Genomic DNA, 27,552 nt, shown 5'->3' with positions numbered 1-27,552 from the left:
TTCACAAGCCAACTTATATATATATATATCATTATATATATATATATATATATATATATATATATATATATATATATATATATATATATATATATATATATATATATATACACACACACACAAATTTTTTTTTTTGTTTTTACAATTTTATAATTGTTTTGGTTGATAAGGATTCATATTTTTTGTTCATTATTCATTATTCACATACAATATGGAAAATAATAATTCTGTTGGAATTGAATGCAGGTATCAAATACTGTAAGAAAAAAAGAAAAAAAAGAAAACGATATAAGTAATACTAGTTTATTGTGGCTGTTTCAGAGGGTTTATAAAATACCTGGACTCAGGATAGTTACGGCTGTTAGAAGAGCATGCTCTTCCTGAGTCATCTGCAACTCTCCAACGCTTTTGTAGAAATTGAACATTGGGTTGATGTATTCATCTGATATACCTAACAAGCAAATACAAAGACAGAGGAAAAACATGCTTATTCTGGACATAAGTTAGAGTGTGCTGCCAGTTAATATGGTTACATGGTTTTTACATTTAGTTCTGTATATTTCAAATACAGTATATAGTATATTTGCAGGGCTAAAAATCACAATGGAGGCAGGGTTGTTTTGTTGACTTTATTTTAGTTTCTGAAGATTATTTTATGCTAGAAAAAAATGATAGTTTGTCTGCATAGGCATGAGCAAATTAAACAACTCATGAGAATGACTGACATTGATGTGTTTATTTGAGACCAATCTCTGCTGTTCTTAATTTTCTTTAGCGCATAGACAACTGAGATACTTACTTAAACAAATATCTGACCCAATATTGCCCTTGTAAGCGACAATCGTGAAACTTGAGGAGGGTGGGGGTGAGACAGTCCATGCTACACCCTCCCTGAATACCTTTTAGTAAGCATGCACTCAATGCATATTTGTTCAGTTACTGTCATAATGTCCTGAGGGTTCAAATCAGAAACCGAGATGCAAGTTTCTACAATGTCTACTGTATTTAGCTTTAGTTATAATGATGACCTTAAAATTAACTAAGTACTGTATGCTTTGGTACATGTCTGCACCAGCTGAGTGCTAAAAGGAGGTTTATAGTTCCAAACATGACATATAAAAAGTCAGTACATATTCAAGAACTATAAGCCTGTAAGCTTGGTTCTATCTATCTATTATTCTCATCAAGGTGTGTCATTAACCAGCAGTACACTGACATCTTCAGTAATGAAGAAACTCATGAAAGCATGTGTCATTCTCATTTAAATAAATATATTAAGAAGCATTCATTCCCTTCACACACACACCCCCCCCCCCCCCCCCCCCCCAACCCCCTTCCTCCGTCGTCATAAAGTATTAGTTATAAATCAATTTCGAGCTGTATTAAAATTGTATGAGGATACTCTAACTGAGCTAGCTGCTGTTAAAATATTGAAAACCTTTTGGGTTAGCTGTTTCTTCATTAAAATCTATAGGTTAGTGATAAATGAATCCTGCATCACTTACAAAGGTCAGGTCATCTTCATGAATCTATTTTTTGCATTTTGAAGTATTTTTAATGAATGATGTCAGATTTTTGTTTTTTAACAGGAGTTAGATGCACAGCGAAACCTGAATTAACCACACACCAAAATAACTGCCCCTTTCTGGGGATTATTAGCTGGTACTTACACAACCTACATCCTATTGTCTGATGTCTAGTAGTATAGTTTGGTTCAATTGAGGGTTTTCATGTGACGTCTCCTCACCACGGCACAGACACACGGGCAGTTAAAACTACCATAGGCCCCTTTTCAAATATTATGCATGCGTACCATTCTATTCACCAAAGAGAGGCTAGGAGGGATAGAAAGTAAACAAAGATGGTGTGCCCTGATGAACAATTGCTGACAAGCAAAAACATACATATCTTGACTAGACTGTTCAAGCTGCATGTGGTTACAAAAATTGTATTATCTATGTGTACCAATTTAACAAATGCTATTGGGTGAGTCGGGCATATTTAATTGAGATACTGCATGTGTAAAATGTAAGGGCTGTTCCTATTTTTGGAAGTAAGTGAAGGTGTCCATCTTGTGGGTACATTAAATTCACACTAACGTTCATTGTTTGTTGTTCTATTTTCTTTTTTTAATTAAACTTAAGAGAAAGCGATTAACTGTAGTCAAGCTAAATAGTTTTTACTTTGTCGCGGCAATCAGCCTTTGACGATGATGCACATAAAAAAGACATCAGCTTGAAGCGTAAGTTTTATATTTACATTTGACTTCGGGACTTGGGATGTCATGATAAATAGTGTCTCTGTGTCCTAAATTCACCCTGATTGGTCAGACTTTAAAGAGATGTCATGCCACTAGCTTATTCACCACACAGTTTTCAGGGGGTGTCACAAAATGTATTATATGTATGCAGGTCCCATTATTAAAAGTTTACGATTCGATCACTTTTTATAGCATAGGAATACTGTTTACAAAAGAATGGCACTTTGAGTAGATTGTGACTTTTTACATTACTTTCACATTGTGGTGTCTACACAAACCGTACTTGGAATTTGTGACCCCTACTGTGCACCCCTAGTGAGCGAGCACACTTTGATGTGATTTTCTGTGATCATTCTAGTATCTTTTTTCCTTTAAAAAAATAAAAAAAAAACTTCTACAAGAAAATATACATTTCCAACAGTTTGTTTAGAAATACAGTACTAATATGAATTATATATAGTACTTCTATGTTGTTTGTATATACATGTTTAACATCTTTCGTTAAATAGACTTGGAATTAAAACAATGTATATGACATATTTGATACTCTAGAGTATCATAACTTTGTGTGGGGGGGTTCAAAAAATGTTGTTCTACAAAGCTTAACTGGAATCTGTAGATTGTATGTTCCTGTAAAATCAACATGAGCATGTTACAATTAAACGGTTAAGTTAAAAAACTGTACTAAAGGACTATGTACAGTATTAACAATATGTAAGTACGTCGATAACGATTTCTGTTTAGTTTTCAAGTTGCCTAAAATTACACGCAGATGAATGCGGTTTTCATTGTTGTTTATTTAAACATGTTATAAACTGATATTCTGTGATTTCATATTAATATGTCTGAAATATATCTGTAATTTTAGGCTACTTAAAAACTGAACCAAAATCATTATCAATGTACCTTACATATCGGTAATTTCTGGGTACACAGAGGTCACAAATTCTAAGTATATATATATATATTATATATGTCTAATTCCTGTGACTGGAGGCGAGAGGTGTGCTCTGCGGTTGCTAATATACCACATAATTATAATTACAACCTTATAATTACAGATTCTACAGCCCTATAGTGCGTTTAAATAATTTATTATTATTAATATTACTGTTATTGTGTGTGTGTGTGTGTGTGTTTGTGTGTGTGTGTGTGTGTATGTATATATATACACATATATGCGATCTATTTTTAATGAACACCAATTGGCCAACGGCGATGATTTTCTTGACAACTTAATAGAAGTATGACATTTTAATAGACTTTGAGTTACTATGTTTCAGAAATTAAATGCTTTTCCCTGATGGTACCACTAGATGGTGTTATCTACTAAATTAAAAGAGGACTTTGAAAACCAGCTGTCTACAGTTACAGTTAGCATTTCACATTCTAACAGCATGTGTGTGAGGAGACATGGATGAAAGAATTTCATAAAAGAAAAAAACACTTTTCACTGTGGTATTATCACACTTTTTATATGGATGAAAAAAGTGTGATAATACCACAGTAGTGACATCAAAGAGTGTAATTCCTCTAGAGGAAATAAAATGAAAATATGTCCAGGGTCTCTGAATGAGCTGGCTCAGAGTGGCAAACCATATCCTCCTGGGCAAGTGCAGCACAACCAGGAGGACCCTCGCGCCCTCGTTCAGTTCTTTCTCCAAGAAGGACAGGATCAGTCCTAGAGGGGGGAAGGCATACAGCAAGCCTTGAGGCTAGCTGTGGGCTAGGGCATCGATTCCCAGATGGCCCCCACGTCTTTGAATCAAGAACCACAAAGAGCAACGTGTGGACTCCTCTGAGGCAAACAGGTTGACTGCTGTGCTGCCGAACCTGTTCCAAATCATGGCTACCACCTGGGGATGCAGACGCCACTCGGCGTGCTGAGAAGCCCCCCTCGACAGCAGGTCTGTTGCCTGGTTTGAAACCCCTGGAAGGTGGACTGCCCTGTGGGACAGAAAAAATGTTTGTGCCCAGATGAGCAACTGGAAAGCCGCTTGTTGCAACCCTGTGTATCGTAGACCCCCCTGGTGATTGACATATGCCACGACAGTGGTGGTGCATTGCCAGTATGCTAGAAGCGGATGCTGGCTGAACGGGTGCAGGGCCTGAGGCCAGAGCCCAACCGGGTTGCTGCTGCTGGGCTGTGTTCGGCTGGCGCTGCCTCTGTTGAGGGCGCTGCTGGGATCTCTGCCAGGCAGTGCCTGCCGCTGTCAAGGGTTAGTTGCGGGGGTACTGCCTCTTTGGCCCAGGTGGAGCAGTCACTGGGACAGTGCACAGATGGGTCCAGGGTCTCCATTGCTGTTACCCTGGTGCTGGGTATGTGTAGGTATCTATGAGCTGCTTTGACGACTCCCTTGCACAGTGAGACCGCTGCAGCATGGCTGGCCCAAAGGTATAGCCAGGGTAGATGGGCGCGTTGAGCATGGATGCTTTGTCCGCATTCGGGACCCTGGCCTGGGAGAGCCAAAGCTGGCGTAGCGCAACCACAAGGGCTCTTAGGTTACGTCCGATAGCTTGGACACCATGCCGAGCTATGCAAAGCAGCTGATCATTCATCAGCCTCAGCTCATTAATAATATGAGAAGAAGGCTGGGCAGACAGGTCCTGCAACAGCTGCAATTGGTACACAGTCAGCAGACCACAGATGTTTGCTAGTCTTGCTGCCAGTGCAGGAGAACTCATGGGACAACGTTGAAATAGTCGATGCCTGCACTAAGGCAGCCACCGCGGAATCAACGGGCGGGAAATGCTGAAGCCCTAGCTTCTCTGGCTCTGGGGGGCCTACAATGCTTCCACCCGTCTGGAGCAAGTGGGCGCTGATGCTGGGCTGTCCCACTAAGACTGCAACTCCTCCACGAAATCCGGGAGACCAGGAGGGGCTTACAGCATTGTGTAGTCAACACAGAGGTTTCAAAAACCAATCGGCTGACCTGGGTCTCCTCAATCCAAAGGATCTGGACCCAGGCTGCAGCTCTGCTCACAAGGGCTGCTAGCTAGTCTTAGTTTGAAGGGTGAATGGAGGACTCCTCCTGTGTAGAGGGCTCCCCGTCTGAGACCTATATGGCTCCTAAATCTGTTTTCCTTCCATCCAAGTCTTAATCAGGCTTTGTTACCACTGAACATATGAAAGACTTCCTGTTTGGAAAGCCTTTGTGTCTGCCTGGTATATTTGGAGCAGAGCATTTTCATGTAAAGAACTATGTGGGTGTAAACAGAGCCTCTCAATCAGACTGCTTCCTCCTATAGAAATAGGAATCTTAAAAGACCATTCAGTCAGTGCATCAGCATGAGAATAAAAACACATTGGGAAAGGTCACCGGCAGATAGGCACCGTTTTCTTTACAGCAAGTGTTTTTAAAATTCATGACGATTGGAGGATAATCCATAAATAATACACGAGGAGGCCTCAAGTGGAAAGCCTGACAGATGAAGAGATTGTTGGCAGCACTTGGTCTCTCACAGCTGAAAAATGTCACAAGCTAACAATAGAGGCAGGGTGATAATAGTACCATTGATGTCATGATTAAAACAATGATTTCTCTAGAGCATTCTTTCTTAAAGAAGAGGTGACATTAATGTAGTGAATATTATTGCCTGTCCAGTCATATACTGATGTACTACCTTTGGTACAAGACTCTCTGTCTGTACAGGGGTCACATTTTCTTTTATAAATTCCATAGAAATTACTTTTCCGTTTTAATGTTGTTCAAATACAAACATTTAAATATATTCAAACAACTTTCACATGGTGACAAAACACAAAAAATGTACGCTGCTCTTATTATAGACTTACAGTGTTATTCAGTATTCACCATGTGACACGTTGATATATGAAACTAGGTCAAAAATGTTTTGCTTACACACAATATACTGTATTTATTGTGCAAATGATCTTTGAATTTGTACGTACTCTAAAAACCAAACAACATGAACCACACAGGAAGAAGAAAGAAACAAGCAGGTGCAATACCTGGTTGACAGTAGCTCTACTGCATTGTACTTTTTTTTACTCCTAAAGTATTTATTCTGAATTAAACCGAGTTCATTTGGGAGCTTGGTGAAATTGCACTCTGGTTTTCCTAGAAGAGGTGAATCTAGCCCAGGTGTGCTCTTGCTATTGTTTTGAACCCTACTGTAAAACAACAGTATAACTGAGGCAAAGCCTGACATATTTACTCAGCTCTGTATTTGCAATGTATGTTTTTCCATGTATTCAAGTCAGTCATTCATGAGTCGCAGAAATGGTAGCTTTTATTTTTATTCACACTGAAGCAGCTGCAGCTGGTGTCAAGGGCCCCCCTTTTCACTCACACCAATCTTTTCTTGAAACCCAACCTTGTCTCCGAAAAGAATGAAACTAAACAAGTAAAGATCACTTGATAGGGCCTCTGTTGAGGGGATCTGTAATTGGCACCATGTTCCAAGAAAACAAAAACCGTTCCTCTTAAATATTCATATTTCCCAGTGTCTTGGTTTACCCATTGGATGTATAATTCATGCCCCCGTCTTAAGCTAAGTTGGATGGTAATGAGTAATTTAATTTTCTGGGCTTGTTCTCTCTCCCTAGCAACAAGGGATGTACAAGTGAGTAAACCTCAACCAAGTGCTCCCTAAATAACAACCAGTACATGTGAGGTTTATTTTTTCTTCCTTATATGCTCAGCTTGCATTGTCATGAAATGTACGGCTCATTCTACAGTCCAGAATGCTAAAGTAAGCTAGCTTAAATTGTAGTAAATTATTGCACACTGGCTCACAATTCTGAAAACAAGCCTCTGAGAATCATTTTTTAATGTTAAAATGTGTCTGTAAGGTGTGCTATTGTTGTTGCTCCTTCACACGTGTAAATGTACAGCACTGAGTCAATATTGAGCATTAAAAAAAAAAACAAAGAATGAAACGGCTGCTTGAAATAGTTAATCACAAACCCAAAACTGACAGCAGGCTGTCTAAAGTGTCATCTAGGGTAGACTATTACTACAATTTCATATTAGATGGGAAATATATGACTAATTTGTCGTTTGCATACTCTTAAAGAAAACAGCAGGATTAAAATGAAATCTTTTGTACTCAAAACAATCAATGCAGTTGTATGCATTTTGCAGCATAGGCTTTGAAGGCCAACTTGTGCTAGCTCCTTCACAAGATGGAACAATATTAGCTCATATTTTAATATTTTATTAACCAGCATACTGAAAGAAATGCTGAAATGTTTCTATTTTTTTGATTTAGAGAACTGCTATAGCCCCGCTGGTGTGAAGTGATCATTTAACATTAGGAAACACATCACGCTTGCTTGCCTTATGTTCTTTTATTCATAGCTGTGCCTGGTTGCTAAAGATTTTATTCATTTTGAAGTACATGCTGGTTGTTTTCACACTATTGCAAAGTCCTGCTTCTAATGGGAATGAAAGTGTCAAATAAGAATGAATTTATGTCAGCGAAAAAAAAAAACAGGGAGGCATATATTATTTTCTATATATATATATATATAGGAGAGCGATATGTTCAATGTACATGTTTGTAAAGCAACATAACATTTTAAGCAAAGTAATTATTTTTACTGAGTGTAGAGCAATAACACATTCTGATTATCATGGTAACAACTAATGGAAGTGATCAAATACAGCATCCCAGAAGCAAATACACAAAACCAAGCTAAATATGCTTCAGGGCTCGTTGTCGTGTTGTAACGAGCCCTATGCACCAGCCGTATCTCCTTGAGTAGATCTATGTGTTAACCCTACCATTACCTCTCCCAGGAATTATATATGCATACCTAGTCAGGGGGTTTCCCATTAGTTAGTGATAGTTTCCTTTTTTGTCTAGGCTCTTCATTGTCTAAATATGTACGTGTATTTGTTGATACAGTAGTTTGTTGTAAAATGCAATGCAATTATCCTTTTTTTCTGACCAAAATTAAAAACATAATTTACCAGAGGTTTTTTTTTTAAAACGATATATATATATATATATATATATATATATATAGATCTATATATATTATATATAATATATATAATATCTATATATATTATATATATATATATATAGTTTATACAGAGGAACGGAGTCTCAGAAGATACCGTGGTTCAACAATTTTAGGTATGGTAACATCAGTAGTATGGATCCTAACGTAACTTACACACTGAGTAGTTCCTTCCTGCATATATTTAATGGCACAAATTTTTATTACCGGTAGTAGTATTATTAGTATTATTATAGCAGTGCCATCCTTAGATTTATGTAATAGATTTTAAGTATTTAACCTTCATTGATTCCTGAGTATTTATACATGCTATTATCTTTTGTTAACATACCGCTCTTCCGAATCCTGTCCTCCAGCATCTCACTGTGCCCATGCGGCAGCTTCCTGTTAAATATCTGTGCAGATCGAAGGAACATTGCTTCTACTGCAGAGCCCTTTAACAAAGCAATCTGGTCCTCGTGGTCCAGAGACTGGAATCCTAAGAAACATTAAAAGAAACACAAAGTTATATAATGAAAGGTTTCTTGAGCACTCTCAATTATCATTTTTAAACCTTAAATTGGAAATTTATTTTTAAAAAATATAGAAGTTGATAAAAGTAATGGAGTGAATACTTTTAAAATATGCCCCGGAATAGCTTGCAAAATTACATTGAATCATAAAAAAAAAAACAATGGTAGTACATAGATAAAAGATACAAAAGATAAGATTGTTATAATCATTATGAAACTTTATGTACTTCGTACTAGTTATGTACAAGTTATGTACAAGTTATATAGTGCTACATTATGTATTCAATGAAAGGTAATAATATTTAAGTTAAACATGAGTTAGTATTATCTAGGTCTGATACTGTTCCCTTTAAAACCACTATACAGTTACTAATAGAAGAAGCATATGTTTTTTTTCAGCCTTCTCCACCATCTTCTAACTGGAATTGTTTTGGCACACAATAACTCATAATGGATTAATGTAATGTAATTCCTTTTTTCATTTCGTTAGAGGGTTTGGTACTCTTGAATTCTATTGATTTTGAGGGTGATAATCCAAGCTGGTTGTGAAATGAATTTCCAGTATGGAGCTGCACAGTAAATTTCAGCCAATAGTATGAACTGTGGTAGTACATATTAAAAACAAAAGTTTGTTAAAATGTAAAGGGCATAACAATAAATAAGCTCTTATATATCCAATATATACATTTCAGTTGAGAAATAGTTTTATTTGAGTTATTGTAAAGATGCAATGAAATACCTGGAAGCCTTTTTGTAAATTCCACCAGTACTTGCACATGACTTGTAGCCATTTCAGTGAGCAAAATAAAGTTTTCATCAGCACTGAATTGCTCTTGAAGCTGAAAATTAAATTGAAAAATGATCTTAAAAGGTTGATAAAACCGGGGGGGGGGTTGTTTATAACCCCAACGAAACCATACATTCACTTAATATCAGATTTGAATCTACAAATCCAATGTCCAATGCTTGGTATGGACATTAACTATACCAATCCTTAATTAATTTAACTTTCTTTATAGGATGTATTGAATCATAGAGGTATGTAGGTAATAATAATCTTTATTTTTATATAGCACCTTTCATAGTGTACCACCGTCACAAAGCGCTTTACAAGATACGAGACTATACTGCAGAGTCACCTATAACAATGTCTCACCTGAAAGACGGAGCACAAGGAGGTTAAGTGACTTGCTCAGGGTCACACAGTGAGACCTCTTGGTTACAAGCCCGTTTCTTTAACCACTGGACCACACAGCCTCCTATAATTGTTTGGGTTGTGATACAAGACCATACTCTTCGTATCTCATTTAATTTGTCTTTCCTCAAAACAGTCCATCATTAAATAATCATTTCATCTTATTTATGTATCATACAAATAGCCCATGAAGACCATCACATGTATTGTGATACAGATTGTTTTGCAGCCTGCATATTGCAATAGTTTCGTATCATGACATAAGTGCATTGTTACAGCCACACCTGACAAGGTAGTTGTTTTGGAACTCACAAGGTTTTTGGCCATGTCTAGCGGAATGCGATACTTGTTGTAGGCATCAAGGATGTAATTGAGGAGGCTTAGCTGTTCCTGGGTGAGTTCAACCTTCTGCTCGATTGAAATAAATAAAGGATTACAGTGAGTGGCACCGCATTGAATGCATGTCACACACATCATACTAGAAAGAGTCAAATAGAACCACAAATAGAAGCCTGACACTAAAAGTTGAATGACGTGTTTATTACATTGATAAGATACAGGAAGGGTCTCTTAGAAAATGTAATAACTATGACAGCAATATGGCTTTTGTGAAAACTAACAGCTGATTTCTGTCTTCTGAATAACCATTACCTTTGAAGGTTTTGTTGTGGATGTGACCTGCTTGGCATCAGCACCATCAGTCTCTTCCCTGACACACTCATCAGATGACAGCTTGGTATTTTTTCTTAGTCTCTTTGACTTGCACTGTATCTCTGTTAACAAACCTGCAAATTACAATGGCTTGCTTTTACTGCAAATCAAATCAAGAAGCTGAAGCTTAGTGCTGAAACGCAGAGTTTAAAGAATACTCACAAAAGCCAGATACCACATTTTAGACTACTCAGATACTGTAGTTCTTATACAGAACCGACAAAGCTGATTTACACATACTGATCACTAGTTTTGTTATTTGCTGTGAGCAAAATAAATGAGAACCATTATGCATATCAGGGCTTGAATTTGACTGAAAATCATTTTATTAACTATTTTATAATACAATTATATTATAGTTCACCAGGGAGCTAAATGAAACTAAGGCTGTCAATATGTGTCCATACTGTCATCTAAGAAAACCATGTACTGTAATGCAGCCAACTGCTTAAGTCATATCAGGATTCTGAAGATTATAGAGTTTGCTGATAATTATTCCTGAAAAGAGAGAAGATTTGTAACAGCTTCAATGGCCTGAGCTATCTGGCCTGCTTGTGAAGGCTTGAACTCCATCCAAGATCCTGGCAGAAAAGGCCATTTTATTTCAGTGTTTAAGGGGGTGTTTATCAGTATTGTAAAATGTATTTTATTAGCAAAGTAAAAACAAAAACAAACAAAAAAAATAATTTAAGTGTATGCTTTTTTATTTCAATGAAGCTTTGAAAATATGTGTTTTTAATGTAAAAAGATTTTTGTTTTTAAGCTGAAACATTAACTGTAAGAAATGCACAAAAAATTACTGCAGGTAGTTGTTTTTATTAGTAAACCTTTTAAAATATTCAACCACAATTTCATTAAACAAATCAAAACTATTTAGATAACATATAAGTGATAAAACAAAAGAAAACCTTTAGCTATTATGTTCTATTAAGGCCATCCGTGCTATTATCTCATAATTTAAGCCTTGCAGACCACCCTCCCTGAATTACACGATTAGACCAGGTCCAAAAATAACCCCATCACTCCAGACTGCATGCCTTGTTTGAAACCTGTCAAGTGTTTGAAGTGCAGGTCTACAAAATGCCTGCCCCCTACAATATTTATAAAAATTCTGATGTACAATTTATGAGAAACATGAGCAGCTCAGTCAAAGTCCTTGGTGTTTCCATTGCCTGGTAGCTTCAAATAGCAACACTCATTGTGGCTCATCTCATCTGGCCCATACCAAGAGTGTAAATTGATCTGCCTTTTGTACAGCTTTATCCTAGCCTTATCCTTAACTCTCACTGGCCATTTCTGAATGCTGAAAAGGACAGCTTAGGGCTCCAAGCAAAATGCTTCAATAATAAAGGACCATTTAAATTTCACTCTAGAATAATGACACTGCATCCCCTTGCAAAGGTTTTTTTTTTATTTATTTTTTTTTTGGATTATTATTATCTTAAATAATTAGTATTGTTATTATGGTTGAGATGACAAACTGTTTATTTATTTATTTATTTTTTACTACACAAAGGCATTGTATGTGACGCTGTCAGATTTCTAATTGTAGGCTATGTTAGTTATAATCTTATAATAATGCTGTTCATATTTTGGTTCCTCAGCAGCATGGGACATTATTAGGCTGTTATCCCAGTTGAAAATGTTGTTATATTTATCCAGGCTAACACTTCTGATAAGATGCTATCAACAAATCAGCAATATATATATATATATATATATATATATATATATATATATATATATATATATATATATATATATATATATATATATATATATATATATATATATATATATATATATATATATATATATATATATATATATATATATATATATATATATATATTAGCTGATTTGCTGATAGCATCTTATCAGAAGCGTTAGCCTGGATAGATAACAACATTTATATATATATCGAGGTGGCCTGGAATGTTGATGTTCCGCCCATGGAAAATATTTTGTGTGCAGATTTCACTTTTTCTTTTTCATTCCCACAGACCAGACTTAATTACATCTCTTATCTTTTAATCAGAATATACAAGAGAAGGGAACAGACACTGTGATAGGTTAATTTCCTGTTGGCTGCTATGTATTGGTTTTTATCTGTGTTTTTTTTTTTTTGGGGGGGGGGGGGCGTCCCAAGCTTCTTACTTACAGTATTAGAAATAGAAAAGAACTAGCATTTAACACTTTCATTACTGCAACTATGAAGGCGGCTAAAACAATGGCATTTAAAATGAAAGAATAATGTTACAAATTGTGGTCTATTCAATTGATTTAACAGTGCTGAATAGTGAAGAACTTGTATCTATCACACAGTATAAAACAGCAGCTCTCACAAACTGCCAAACCAACATCAGCAGTGAAGTAACAGCCATGTGAGAGCCAGTCAAGCCTGATGTACAGATGTTTGTTGATAACTGTCTAGCTACCGATGAACTGCAGCAAAGAGGGCTACTAACAGGAACAAATGGTTAGCAGTCGATTGATCTCTGAACCTAAGTCCCTACTATACATTCTAAATTATGTTAATGACTTCCCCATACTTATCCACCAGGATGAAGATGCCAAGCCCTTAATGGTCATTAGTTGGAATTACTTTTCATTACTGCTGCATGCTTCAACAAGGTGTACTGTCATTCTGTATAGCTGGAATGAATGAATGTTATTCAGTCTTCAAGTCAGTTCTGCTGCACTTACATTCTGCGAGCATTCCCATCTCCTTGCACTTCCTGAGTCGACACTCCTGGCACTTCCTCCTCATGTACATGTCCATCTCACAGTTCCCGCCATTCTTACATTTGTACACTGCATTCTTTGTGATACTCCTCCTAAAGAAACCTGCGGAAGAGACACATTTGGTTTCAATTTAAAATAATCTTCTCTTTGCATTGTACACCAGTGTGTTACCGGTAGCCTACAGGCTAAAGTAAAAGTGCGCTAGGTATTCATTTGATTTTATTACTGTACTGTATACAGTATCGGACTACTGTACAGATTTATATTTTTCATAATGTAATGTGTAGCCTACCAAAAACACATTAGTGTTATTTCAGCACAATGATTTATACATTTAAAATAGATTGAGCACTATAAATGTATGTGTGTGCAATTTTATTGTATTTTTTTAAACCCGACACCTTCTTGTGTGCGGTTTAGCTAGGGGCTACTATATGATTACGAAAAGCTTTTTGATATAAACACATTTTTTATTTGGTGGTGAAGGTGAGGGTCCCACTATAGAATCTGATAGAATTAAACTGCCTTTCATTATTTATTCAAAAAAATGTTGCGCAACTCTCACAATGCTAGAGATCTTGCTAAGATGATTCAAACATATTTAAATTAATATATTGCGGCTTTCTTTATTAACATATTTTCTCTTAGTACATATGACAACATGTATACTTTGCGAATTGTTGCAACAGAAATGCAAATTGTGTTATGTTTTTGTGTTGCGACTGGGCCATCTTAGAACTTCTATCTCAGTGTCTTATATTCTACACTTATATCAATCAGCAGTTTTCCTCTTTTGATTTAATTTTCATTCTCTTTTTGAAATGCTCACTTCTTTACTTTCTTTAGTGTTAATATGCTTGCCAGTGGGAATCTGAAATAAGTTTTGTTTGTTATGAAATGAAGCTGATATTGGTAGGTGTCATGACATCCTTTATAAAAGTTTACCATGGTAAACGTAGAGAAGTGTACAAAAGAGAATAGTGAAACCAAAACAAGGCATAGGTAAACATTGTAACTATAAAGCATGGCAAACCGTGGTAAATGCAAAGTATAACCATGGGGAAAGCATTGGAAAACTGCAAATTTACATATACATTTTGTAAGGGATAGGCGGTTGTACATTCCCACAATCTATGTTTTGCACTTATGTATGCATACAAAGATTGTAATTATTTTTATACAAAGAGTTTTATTTCCTTGGTAACACAGAATATATAAATCTGGTTGTGAATTAAAGCACTCAACTCAAACACAGTAGACATGACATAAACTAAATGACAGAGCCAGGTGAGGTATAAGCAAAATGCAAACTCAACAGCCAGCCAGCTAGCAGTTAGTATGATTTTTTGTGATGAGGCCTATAATTAATATTGAAAACTCGTGAAACATACATTACTGTAAAAGTCCGGTGCAGTACATATCCTAAAAAATATTTCCTCTTTACAAACCCATGAGTTAATTTCAAATATAATCAGGGTCACTGATTTCTTTTTGCCCAATGATCTAAAATACTGATATATTTATAACATAAAATAATAGAGTGTAAGGGAGTTAACTGCATCAATGTGGAAATGGAGTAAATATTAATATTCATTATAAATGTATAATTTCTGGTAGATTAGCAGTTACATTGTCTAGCAATAGCAAATCATAGATATTACTTCGTACATGATTTCACCTAAACGCAACCTAAAAATTACTTTTGGTCATTCCCAATCCCATTTAAAAATGGGCTGCATGTTCATGAAGGACACTATATAAATGAATTGGTGTTGTACAGTAATGCATGCTCACGAAGGACACTATATAAATGAATTGGTGTTGTACAGTAATGCATGCTCACGAAGGACACTATATAAATGAATTGGTGTTGTACAGTAATGCATGCTCACGAAGGACACTATATAAATGAATTGGTGTTGTACAGTAATGCATGCTCACGAAGGACACTATATAAATGAATTGGTGTTGTACAGTAATGCATGCTCATGAAGGACACTATATAAATGAATTGGTGTTGTACAGTAATGCATGCTCATGAAGGACACTATATAAATGAATTGGTGTTGTACAGTAATGCATGCTCATGAAGGACACTATATAAATGAATTGGTGTTGTACAGTAATGCATGCTAATGAAGGACACTATATAAATGAATTGGTGTTGTACAGTAATGCATGCTCACGAAGGACACTATATAAATGAATTGGTGTTGTACAGTAATGCATGCTCACGAAGGACACTATATAAATGAATTGGTGTTGTACAGTAATGCATGCTCACGAAGGACACTATATAAATGAATTGGTGTTGTACAGTAATGCATGCTCATGAAGGACACTATATAAATGAATTGGTGTTGTACAGTAATGCATGCTCATGAAGGACACTATATAAATGAATTGGTGTTGTATAGTAATGCATGCTCATGAAGGACACTATATAAATGAATTGGTGTTGTACAGTTGCCTTGCTGTGTCAGGGGATCCATCTTCATTAGCGGAGCTACATAAATTCAAATTGTATTGTACAGGGCTGCAGGACTTTTAATTAAACATTCTTCCACCTGCTTATCCACAGAATGAAAGGCATTAAACATTTACAGTGCAGGGAGCTCATTTCTTAGGTTATTACTCAGCAGAAATATGAGAAGGGAAGCTGACTGTTCCTTTTAAAGCTTTAAATGCAAAAACACCCACAAGTAATTTAATCACCTTGATTTGTATTTTCCTTGATAAATAAATGATTTCGAATTTGAATGAATTCCTTTTGTGTAAAGGCTGTTTGTCAGCGTTATAAACATAGTCATCCTCTTCAACTTAATGGATGTCTCTCATGTTTGGTTTGTATGTTCTTCTGGATGGTTTTGACTTCGATTATGGCTCAAGTTTCAATACTATTTTGAGCTACCTGCCAAAATGTATATTTTTTGATGCTTAGAAAGAGTATAATAAAATATAATATACAATTTAGATTTTGCAATTTTTCTTTTTTGTTTTTGTTTTATTGAACAAGAGGTGGCCACATTTTTTAACATTTTGTGACAATCTGTTGGCAGCATCACAAATGCAACCAGGAAATTATAGGCGGGGGGGGGGGGGGGGGGGAGCGGAGCTATTTAATCCCTCAGGTAGGAGTTTGCATTTTATTTTTTGAGATTTTATAGCGATTACGGCATTAGTCATAGTCTTTTTTCTAAATGTAAAGAGATTTACAATGTCTTTAGAGTGCACAAAAAGAAACGGGAGGGGGGTGCGGCGCTAGCTTTGGGCGGAGCTCGCTAGAGAGCTGAGCTGAAGGAGCCGCCTATTGCGATTAATCCTCAGGTAGAGTTTGCATTTTATTTTTACAGCACATTTCGATGTTACCACATTTAGTTACCTGTTTAAGAAAAGAACCATTACAGTTACAAGTTACTGAAAAATGTTATCAGATTAGAGTAATGCATTATATTTAATGTGTTACTCCTCAACACTGACCAAAGGCCACTATGTCATTCAAGTTTGCAGGTTTAAAGCTATCAATTAACATGCACAATAAAAAAATAAATAAAATAACCCACTGAATACAGGTAATGATCAATCTGTTTCAACTAAAACAATTTAACAATCAACAGTTTCCATAAAAGTATATATGTTTCCTCATGTAGCAGCCCCAACCTTTTGAATAATTATCTTGTCTAAAATAGTTTCTTGTATATTTTAGATCGTTTCTTAAACAGTGTGTAGGTCAAACAAACAGAAAAGTATCAAGTATCATTGTGTGATTGTTTTTTCTGTTGCTACATTGGCAGAGTCACTGCATTCAAGTAGACAGATCTCTACACAGACAGTGAAATGAGCATTTGCAGCCAAAGCATCCTATTCCTTGCATTCACACTGCCAGAACAAAACAGCACGTCAGGGGCTTTGATAGGCTATGATGACAACCAGTCATCAACACATGATTTAAATAAGATGCTTATTGATATAAATAAATCTGGTTAATTTAAGATGCATTTCCTTGATATCCTGAAAAGGGATTAATAATTTGCTTTACCCTTGCTAAATATGCTGCAGAGGGGGATCAGATTATCCTGGACACAGCTCAGTCAGTGGTACATGAAAGTGCATGTCTAAGCTTTGGCATGAGCTTTTTAAAGTGAAGGCAATGTGTAATATACTCTTTGGTAGCTGATTGAGTTCTCTGTACCTGGTGAACGTGGTTGAATTCTCAGGCTCTACCTTTACATTCTGTTAGGGTCTCTGGCATGCCGTGCCATTGTGATGTGAGACTGAGGCATCGAGTCCTCGGAGGCACCACTGTTGACCTGGAAGATAGCTAATAGCTATAGTTTACCTGGATTTTAAAACTTTGCAACTAGTTAACTTTTTGCAATCCAATTTACTTTTACTTTGTTATGCTTGCACCTTATTTTAAAACCAAACAATATTTAAAGTACTGGTGCCTCAGTTGCTTTATAAAAATATAAATTGTTATAAGTTTCATGCCTAAATACCTGTGCAATACACTGGTATTAAAATGTTATGATACAAATAGACATCTAAGTAACATTTTCCAAGTTCCACTGGAATCTGATGATCAACCAGTGCCTTAAAAGTCACCAGACAGTATACAGTTAATCATTACCTTTTGTTCACCCAACTAAATCAATGCTTCCCAAACAACCATATCATTTTAAGGTATTCAGCAAACATGCAAACAATAGTAATGGTGGCAGGTACTTCCTTGATCCTCTATTTTCTGCTTTCAAATTAACTTCTCCTATAAAAGATCTGATATTCCATTACTGGGATTTTTTATAGTTTGCAAATATTTGTATGGGTATATCCTGTCTCGAATGACATTAGAACCACACAACGCTATCCAATAATTTCAAAGAAACACGGCAAAAGTTCATGGCCAATCATGGAGTTTACTCATAGAATTGCATCACTGATTACTTGACTCTCAAAGATGGTACAACATTCAATGTGATACAGGTCTTGATAGTTACAACCCCATCAGGTAAAACGAAGAACAATATCACACACCCAGTTACCACCGCACCTGTATCTTGCTTATTAAAATCTCTTGGCTATTTGTGATGCCAGTTTATTTATTGAGCAAGGTGCCCCTCATTCTGTTGTACAAAATACAGTTCTCCATTATAACAATGTTGTCTGTGACCTTCTCTATAAAATGAGTGTACAAAACAGCATTTCTAAAACACATTTTTGCCATTATGTTCTAGATTACATTTTTTTCCTAATAGCCTGCAAGTATGCCAGATATTTTTATCGCTCACATTGGTTGGATCTACTCTGGTTCGTGGAAAAAGATTGAAAGCTGGCGAATTCTTCGGACATTTCATTATATATTTCTCCAGTGACTTGATAGGGCAATTTGGATCATCAGAGCACTCATGTAATTAATGATCATTTTAAATGACTCCTATGTGTTTTTTTGCAGTACGGACTTAGTGCACAGAGGCAGCTGCTCAGTCAGTGCCTCACAGGTTGTATATAGTGTTTTTAGAGGCACATATAGTACAAGTTTGCAATTTGCTCTTTTACAAAACGAAGGACATGCTCACTTTTTTTAATTTTAATTGTTATGTTATTTTAATATAATAATTTTTTTTAACTAGTGAAACTCAAAGTTAGTTCAGCGTGCACAGTAAATCCAAGATAAGTAATGTGCTGATTTCTGCGTATTAAAATACATTTTAATGCTTTAAAAACATATTTTTTAGTTTTAGTTTCAGATATCTTTAGGTCTTTCAGTATTCCTCTCTTTGTACTACATTTATAGAGTCGGTCGACATCTCTGAGCTACGCATATTATTTTCCAGGGAGTTTTGACTTACCCATTCTTCAATTAATATGTTATGAGAAAGGTTGAAATTTATTTTAAACAACATTTTGTTACAAATCAAACTGGTGGAGTGATATTGTTTGATTTGTTTTTGTGATGCGGTTACAAAGATATATATATATATATATATATATATATATATATATATATATATATATATATATATATATATATATATAATGTACGTTGTTTGGACTCTCTCTTGCTCGCTCCTTCTCTTTCACCACTTGCTGTTCCATTTTTGTAATGGGACCTGCTGCGCCTGCATTTCAAATAAACCTGCGGCATCATCAAAATCGCTCAAAGCTAACATGCAAATGAGGCCACACCCCAGAAGTTGTGCCGACCTCTGCGACTAATGCAGAAGGTAAAGGGAGGACCAAAGCATGTCACCAAAATTGCATTCCAGGGCAGGCAGTTTGCTTCTGTTTGCATGTTTTTTCATCAAAATCGGTGTCAAACGTAGTGTAACATTATATATATTATATATATATATATATATATATATATATATATATATATATATATATATATATATATATATATAAATATGTTGTACTTACGACAAAATGAAATAACTGTATTTTCTAAAAAAAACAAAAAAGAACCAAATCTACTTCATTATAATAAATAGGGGAGGTAAGAAAATAGATTTTCAAACCATTTGTCCAGATTAACTTTAAACAGCAAGAATTCGACATTTTCACAAGGAAAATAATAACGGTTCTGCAGAACCCATATTCTCAAATAGATTTCTGTATTTGCAAGAGGAAACACAATTATTTAAATCCAAAGTACATGGACATGTTATTTATTTATTTTGGGTAGATTCACTGACCAAAGCTTATTACATTTACTAAGTAAAAGAAAATCTGAACACATCACATTTTACATAAGTTTTCTTTTTCTTTTTTTTTTTTTTTTTTACTGTTTTGTCAAGTATCCAGCTGTAGACAGTAACAGAATACAATGATGGCAATAGCCCACTTATGATTAAATTACTAAAATACACAAAGGACTAGACAAAATAGAATGTTTCATAATGGCAAAAAAAGGGAAAACTAAATGGGGTAGGGTTTGATTTGGATATCTAATTTGTACACAATTATATAAATATACAAACTATACAGACCAATAGCACATGTTTATGGTTTATGGTCCTTTTAATACTTCTCTGACAGCATCACAAGATCCACTCAATACTTTAAGACCATCCAGCCACAAAAACATTCAAGCATTTATTTTTATTGCTTTTATATATCTGTTCTTTCAAAAAAAATACTTTCCCTCATTTTAATTCTGACCCATTTGTTATACTGGATCAATCAATTTAGTTGATGTAAGTAACAAAAACAAACCCGACAATGTATTTAAGCAAGAGAGCATCACTATTTCTGATTATTATTATTTTTTTAGCTTCAGATGTCATTTTAGTTGCTTTTTTTAATTAAGTAAATCCTTTATTTATTTTGGGTGATTCATTCTTCATTGTTCTGGGTTCAGTTACTCTAATATTGAGCTCCTATTACTCTTTAACTCAGTTTATTTCCTGGACACCATGCAACAGCTGCAATTATTGTTCATCAGCATTGTTTGAGGAAAAGTTCTGCAGATACAATAGACCTTGTACTCATAAATCTTCAGTTATACATCAAAACTGAGTCATAATTTGAAAAAAATATATTGATCAAATAACTTTCCAATTACTCAATAACAAGACTACTTGTTAGACCATTTGTCTGTTGCCAAGTTGTAGCTGTGGATTTACAGCTCTATAAAGATATGTATGCCAGAGGTTGGGTAAGCAAGCAAAGTTTCCTGGTTGTAGTTTTTCCAGGTTGGTTCAAAAAAGGAAAGTGTTGAGTAGGCCTCGAGAAACAAAACATTTATTGTCAAGTTTAGGCCTAATAAAACAAAGAATGATAAAGACTGTTTTAACTCATCTAAGCAGCATTTCTCATGATTTGAAAAGCAAAGAAATACCATTTCTCCTACCTTTGCATCCCTCACAAGTAAGTGCATTGTAATGGTATCCAGAGGCCTTGTCCCCACAAACTACACATAGTTCATCCCCCTTTATCCGCCCTGCATGAAGTCCCTGTCTTGACCTCTTGCACACAGGTGTAATCCCTTCTTCTATCCCCTTTTCATATCTGTTCTCACAGGGCAGTTTCCTCAGTTCATGAATTCCAGAAGTGGAGTACCACTCCTCAGGGTACTGTTGGTAGTAATTGTGGTTGGAGTAGTAAGGTGGTGAGGCCATGGGTGGCTGTACGGGAGAGAATTGCATGCTGGGATAGCTGGGGAAAGACAGCACATCTGGATCATGCATCAGAGGGCTGTCTTGTTCAGTCAGCAAATCTAAAAGAAAATGTATGATTAAATAAAGAATTGATACAGGCCATGAACATTTTGAGTTGTTGTTTGTTTTCGTTTGTGTTTTTTTACAAAGCTTTTCTCTAAAAATAAATAATGCAGAATTCAAATTCATATTGCTTCTAACTACACAAAAAAGAGCCACTGTGGAAATCCCCTTATGTAAGATTAATATATTATACCTTTTAAATATTTGGTGAAGGAGATATTTGTCAATATTTCACAGTCAAATTGTTACTGTTATAAGGCCAAAAAAAATCTATGGATTAGACATTTTTTATACTGTATAAATCAGATCAGCAGCTATCAGAAAAAGAAAACATGTATCAATTTAATTTAATTTGGTTTGCGATTATAATCAATGTAAGGGAAATTCAACCAAAAAAAATCACAAACCGTATTATCTTTTCGAGACATTTTTTTTTGCTAGTTAATAATAAATCAAAATCAGCACAATCTTCCCTTATTTCATACCAGTCTGCACTATGTTAATGTTAAATTATTATTTTTGTTAAAAAAAAAAAAAAAATTAAAATCCTTTCTTAAATACTATTTCTTGTAAATCAATCTTCCTTTATGTTCAAAGGGCAAAAGCACCACCTGGAAATGAAGCTGACTTGCCAATATTGAACCAAGTTTTAATTAAGCTACCCACCTCCCGCAGGCTTCACATGAACCATTTCCATGACAGACAGAGCCTAATGGATGTGATGAATGTGTCCGGGTTGGGTACCTCAAGACCTTACTATTCCTCCCCCCGTACCTCTCTCAGTCAAGAACAGTGTTCAACTAAAAGCAGCATTCATTGTAGCCACTGTAACATCATAAACATGTACTAATGTATTACCCAACCACCAGCCTTTAGTACCTCCTCAGGTGTGCTGGGAGCTCAAAGGTTGCCAGGATTACTTATTAACTTTAACACCTACGTTACTGCATTTCTGATAATATACTGTAAATATCATGGCCATACTGTAGGTATGTGTGAACTGTAAATATTGATAACAACTCTAATAAATACCTATCCACCAATCAAGAATATAAACCTACCAAATGTCTTCAAACAATGTCTCACAATAATTGTATCTATAATGGTTTTGTAATCCACTTAATATGATTGTAGTAAAGTAGACTCTTATAATACAATCCCCTGTTGAAGAGGTGACATTTGACAAACATGGAAAATCCTATCTAAAAGACGTTCATTGCCCACTTTTATTACAAGCTTTTCCATTGCAAGGATATCTATAGAACACTGCATGGATAGTAACAGCATCATTAACATTTTTAAATACTAAGGTTATGCCAGTACTCATATTTTCCAAGTAACTGCCTGAAGTAGTTAGGTATCATTGAATAAAAAAGGTTAATTACTCAGCAAAACAATCCAGTCTCTCGGTTTCCCTTGTTTCCAAGTAAAATGAGTATCTGCACACCACTATTAAATACAGCATTGATTATTTACTACAACCTGAGCTTAATAAATGACTGTAACTGTGATTGGACATTCACATTCTTTGAAGAATTGTCACAGATTTGCAAGCTATTTTCATACAATCTATTCATCACTCCTGGGTATTTACAAATAACCATCTCATTATCCAATTTATTTTAAAACCAATTAATGTAAGCCTAATTTTGTAGATTGGAAACCCTGTTTATTATCGGGTTAATCCATTCATTCCATTAAAAACAGGCACAATGCACATTGTTTTTTGTTGTTGTTTTTTTCAGCAGCAAAGCATAACCATGTGCTGCCATGACAGGCAGTGTAATTAGTTGATGGTAAACCGATAGCTTTAATTTTATTTGGTAACTTCGTTAATGTTGGTTGTTGAAGAAAAATGAGGCTGGTTCCGATTTGTATTTATTGTGCATTATGGTTGGTGTAACACCCAATTAGAAAAATCCTAATAGCCATCATTAAAAAATAATTGATAGTTAGATGCTATAAGCAATGTTTATTTTTCTGAAGCTTGCTAATCTTAAACACATTAGCAGATCACCATTTATAACGTAATTGCCAAGCACTGTCCATAGGCAAGCTGCTTGTAGCATGATTAACGTTGTTACTGCATGTATCACCGGAATCCAGCTCCAGCATGAGATCACAGATTTCAATTCCCGAGTTCAGGGTAAATCCTCCTGATGCCTTATATCTCTGCACTGGGGTTTAGCAATTACCAAGGCAAAACTCAACTTCAAGACACCACTCCATGAAAATGAAACTATTATATTGTCTTAATTTATAATGGAGCATTTATTTTGTTAAATGATATAACAACTGCTGATAAAAAAAAAATAATGTTGGCATGTTATTTTTGTTTAACTTACAGAGCTGTTGTTTTTCTGAAGACCTAATATTTATAGTAATTTTGTTGCCCCCCCGCCTTGATCAGAGATAAAGTTTCACAGACGTTTTAACTTTGGGGTTTAGGATTTAAAGCCTCATTGTTTTAAATGGAAAACCTGGGTTGAGAGTGCTAGAGTTTGGGTGGATCATTTGAAAAAATTGCTTTGGAGAGCAAATACTTGCATGCTTCCTCACCCAAACAACCTGACAATTGTTGATGGCTACAGAAAACTTATTTCTTAGCTGAAAATATTTACTCGATCAAGTTTATGCAAAAAGTTCCCAGATGTTCTTCAGAGTAATTTAGAAAAATTCAACATGCCTCAGTGTTTATAAGAAACCTTGATGTACTATTCTGTAAAGAGTTTTTTATTTGTTTTTATTTTTTTATAAAATCCGTATAAGAATTTTTTAATCATATTCAGATAAGAGTAAAGTACATGGATGACAAAGGCCTCCTATTTTTTAACAAATTTGTTAACCACTAAAAATGTAAATGGTCGCTTACCAAAGAACTGAGAGTTTTCAGACAAAGAAAAGCCATCACTGGCGGGCATCTGGAGCTGCCCCAACACATTTATATCTGACCCCATCCACACATTCATTCAGATCTTGTTAACAGGTCAAAAAAAAGAACAAAAGTCCTGCAAGACATAAATAGATGCATTCTTATTTGCATTTGGTTGCATGCAAATGTCAGTCCAACAAATGAAGTAAATACTGTGGTTTATATTAATTTTTTATATATATATATATATATATATATATATATATATATATATATATATATATATATATATAGGTATTATATCCCAGCAAGCCTGTATCTGTTAAAACAATATGTACTGTATTAGAAATAAGAGCAGAATGTTTACATTGTGGAATGCAGTGCAATATATTGGAAAGGTAGGGCTGATTTCCACTGTATTCAAACCTATAATGGAAAATGGAAAATGCAAGGTAGTATAATTTAATCAGCCTAGGTTTGACGATTTATGATTGGGGATAAAATGACACAGTGTTGATGAGACATGTACTGTGCAAATAAGACTACTAATGAAATATACCTAAACTTGGAGAATTTGCCTTGAAAAGGAATTTAACATCCAGCAATCAATACATCCTGGGACATTTTAAGTCAAGTATCAGTAATGATAGTATATAAAAAATTAAATTGATTAAACTGACAACGTTATCTGCATAAAAAAGTAATTGCATTTTACAAGATTTTTCATTTACTGTGATAATGAACGCTTAGCAGTGGCCTGTGAACCACTAAAGATTCAATAATTCGGTGAACTAATGAAACAGCTGCACTCTTGCCTAGTGGCAACATCTCATCCCTGACCTCCTGCAACTAGTGGGTGTTTTATATTTTAAATCAATCCATCTGTTTTCTCTGTTTTAACAGCCCAAGTTTAGAAGTTGTTTTTCTTAATAATGTGCAATACAACAAATACATGTATCCAAAGTGTAATTTGTAGTGCTACAAAACTAATAACAGGAATAATAAACTTTAATTTGTACATAAAATCAAGATTTCAAAAAATGAATCTTTCTTTAAATAAGTCTTTGCAAATAGGACCCCTTGTTTCTTCCCCCAATCAACACCTGCCCATACCAGCCACAGAAAACAAGCGCTGATAATAGGGGTGTGCCGATTAACATGTTTAAACAGGTATTCATAACAAGTAAGTTAGCTCCACCACTTCCACAAATACACATTTGGACTTCAAAACCATCACAATCTTTCAGTTTTAGCCAGCCCTAACTGTTAACTAATTTCCAGTAACCCACTGTAGACAATTCCCCACAAAGAAATCTGATAATTAACAAGGAGGCATATTTAATTGTCTCTGTATCAGTAAAATGTAATCACTTATTTAACCTACTATAACAATTCTGACTAAAATAAAGCACCATTACCTTTGCCAAATAAAGTCTTTGGTTGATTGTATGGGACCACGTGGGACTAACATGTACTAAACGATGGCCTTCATCTTCTGTAGTTTAATAACTGTGTCATGAACAACCTGCAAAAAAAGTGAAGTAACTCATGAACATGTATAAATCTTTAGGCCATTAAAAGAACTTCGTTTAGTATACCATACTGTGCACCCGTTTCTCTGGGCACCTTTTTATATTTCATTCATTGCTTTGCCCCTTGCTTAAATATAGAACCAGAAAGGGATTACACACTCTGTCACAAGTAAGGCATTCTGATAAAGAGAGAAAGAATAAATGCTGTAAATCTCCCAACCGATCGGAAAGGGCACGGGGTAAGGTCAGTAGTACACTTCCCCATAGACAGGTCGAGTCGATGGTGGGCAGAAACTGGAAGTGCGTTACTGCAAGTACTCCAAACAACTCCATTGCGATCAGATATGGGTCAGGCAGAGATAGGATAAACCATGGCAACGGGCAGGGAGGAGTTTGATGGTACAAAGGGGATGCAGTTGCTTAAGTATGCACAATGTAATATAGGATTGTTGGTAACACTTTAGTTTAAGTATTCGTTATAAGTGATTGTAAACAATTTATAAACACATTATTAGCTATGTTATTAAACAGAATAAAGTATGATTAGAAATAATAATACTGTTATAATACACATTTGTCATTTGTTTTGCTATAACACATTATAAAAATGTTATAAATAAGATTATAACAGTATTTCTAATGTAATATATAACATGCCATTTGCCCACTAATAACAATATCTTGTGAATTAATCTATTAATCTATATTAATCACCCCCAAAACCTTTCATTCACTATTTTAAAGCATGCCACACTGCACTTTGGTTCCTTACCTTTATATATAATGTGTTCCCATAACTGCCAATCTGAACAGGGCGCTTAAAATAATTATTGATTGATGATATCTACGAAAAAATATAGTCTTAATATGCCTGTTTTCATTCTATTTTTGCAATAGTCAAGGAGACAGATGTCATTACATCATGCTGCAGACAGGTTTTTACATACAGTACTGTTTTGCAAAGTTTTTTTGCATAAAAAAACAAAACATCAACTTAGTAATATTATTATATTACAGTATGACACTACAATAATACTCACAAATAAGATACAAGGCAAACCAACCACCAAGAAAACACTTAAATTAATATGTTGGCTGCAAAAAAAGAAATCACAATTTTTGTAATATATAATAATAGTGGTACCATGAATTTTTTTTTTTTTTTTATTATTCGAAGAAACTTGTTCACGTTGTAAAACAATACTGTATGTAACAGGCTTCATCAGATTCAGATACAATCCTGGGTGAAATTCAAAAAACGTGTTTGCAGCGTAATAATCAATGTCTCCTAAGCACTCTCTGTTTCTTTTTGTTTCTTATTTTTTTAACATTAACATGGAATTTTCTCCTTTTAATTTTCTCCTTTCCACAAATAGTTTAATTAATTCCTGGAGTCAATTCTTTGAAAATGTGGAAATTGTAAAATAAACAACAACAACAACAACAACAATAATAATAATAATAATAATAATAATAATAATAATAATAATAATAATAATAATAATAATAAT

The 27,552-nt window shown here is 34.9% G+C and overlaps 1 protein-coding gene and 1 long non-coding RNA gene across 5 annotated transcripts in view; one reads left to right on the top strand and one right to left on the bottom strand.

Moving 5' to 3' along the window:
* Positions 1 to 27,552, top strand: part of LOC121318421 — an 85,836-nt gene that overhangs the window by 19,765 nt on the left and 38,519 nt on the right. The gene's annotated exons all lie outside the window — the stretch shown is intronic.
* The window catches only part of LOC121318419 (bile acid receptor-like), a 30,031-nt gene that overhangs the window by 1,462 nt on the left and 1,017 nt on the right, over positions 1 to 27,552 (bottom strand). Inside the window, exons 2-11 of one of the 4 annotated variants that reach the window (XM_041255059.1) lie at positions 26,814 to 26,885; positions 25,928 to 26,034; positions 24,510 to 24,645; positions 21,268 to 21,633; positions 13,377 to 13,517; positions 10,611 to 10,744; positions 10,272 to 10,367; positions 9,504 to 9,603; positions 8,584 to 8,730; positions 338 to 451 (exon numbers count right to left, since the gene is read on the bottom strand). In XM_041255059.1, the coding sequence (XP_041110993.1) occupies positions 338 to 451; positions 8,584 to 8,730; positions 9,504 to 9,603; positions 10,272 to 10,367; positions 10,611 to 10,744; positions 13,377 to 13,517; positions 21,268 to 21,633; positions 24,510 to 24,606 (1,195 nt within the window). In that variant the 5' untranslated portion in view covers positions 24,607 to 24,645; positions 25,928 to 26,034; positions 26,814 to 26,885. Of the gene's footprint in view, positions 1 to 337; positions 452 to 8,583; positions 8,731 to 9,503; positions 9,604 to 10,271; positions 10,368 to 10,610; positions 10,745 to 13,376; positions 13,518 to 21,267; positions 21,634 to 22,303; positions 22,589 to 24,509; positions 24,646 to 25,927; positions 26,035 to 26,813; positions 26,886 to 27,552 lie in introns of those variants that run through there. The other 3 variants (XM_041255063.1, XM_041255061.1, XM_041255062.1) reach the window with 3 other exon arrangements.

This window comes from Polyodon spathula, chromosome 7, assembly GCF_017654505.1.
Source record: "Polyodon spathula isolate WHYD16114869_AA chromosome 7, ASM1765450v1, whole genome shotgun sequence".
NCBI classification, from domain to species: Eukaryota; Metazoa; Chordata; class Actinopteri; order Acipenseriformes; family Polyodontidae; genus Polyodon; species Polyodon spathula.
This window is presented reverse-complemented; position numbering and strand designations above follow the sequence as displayed.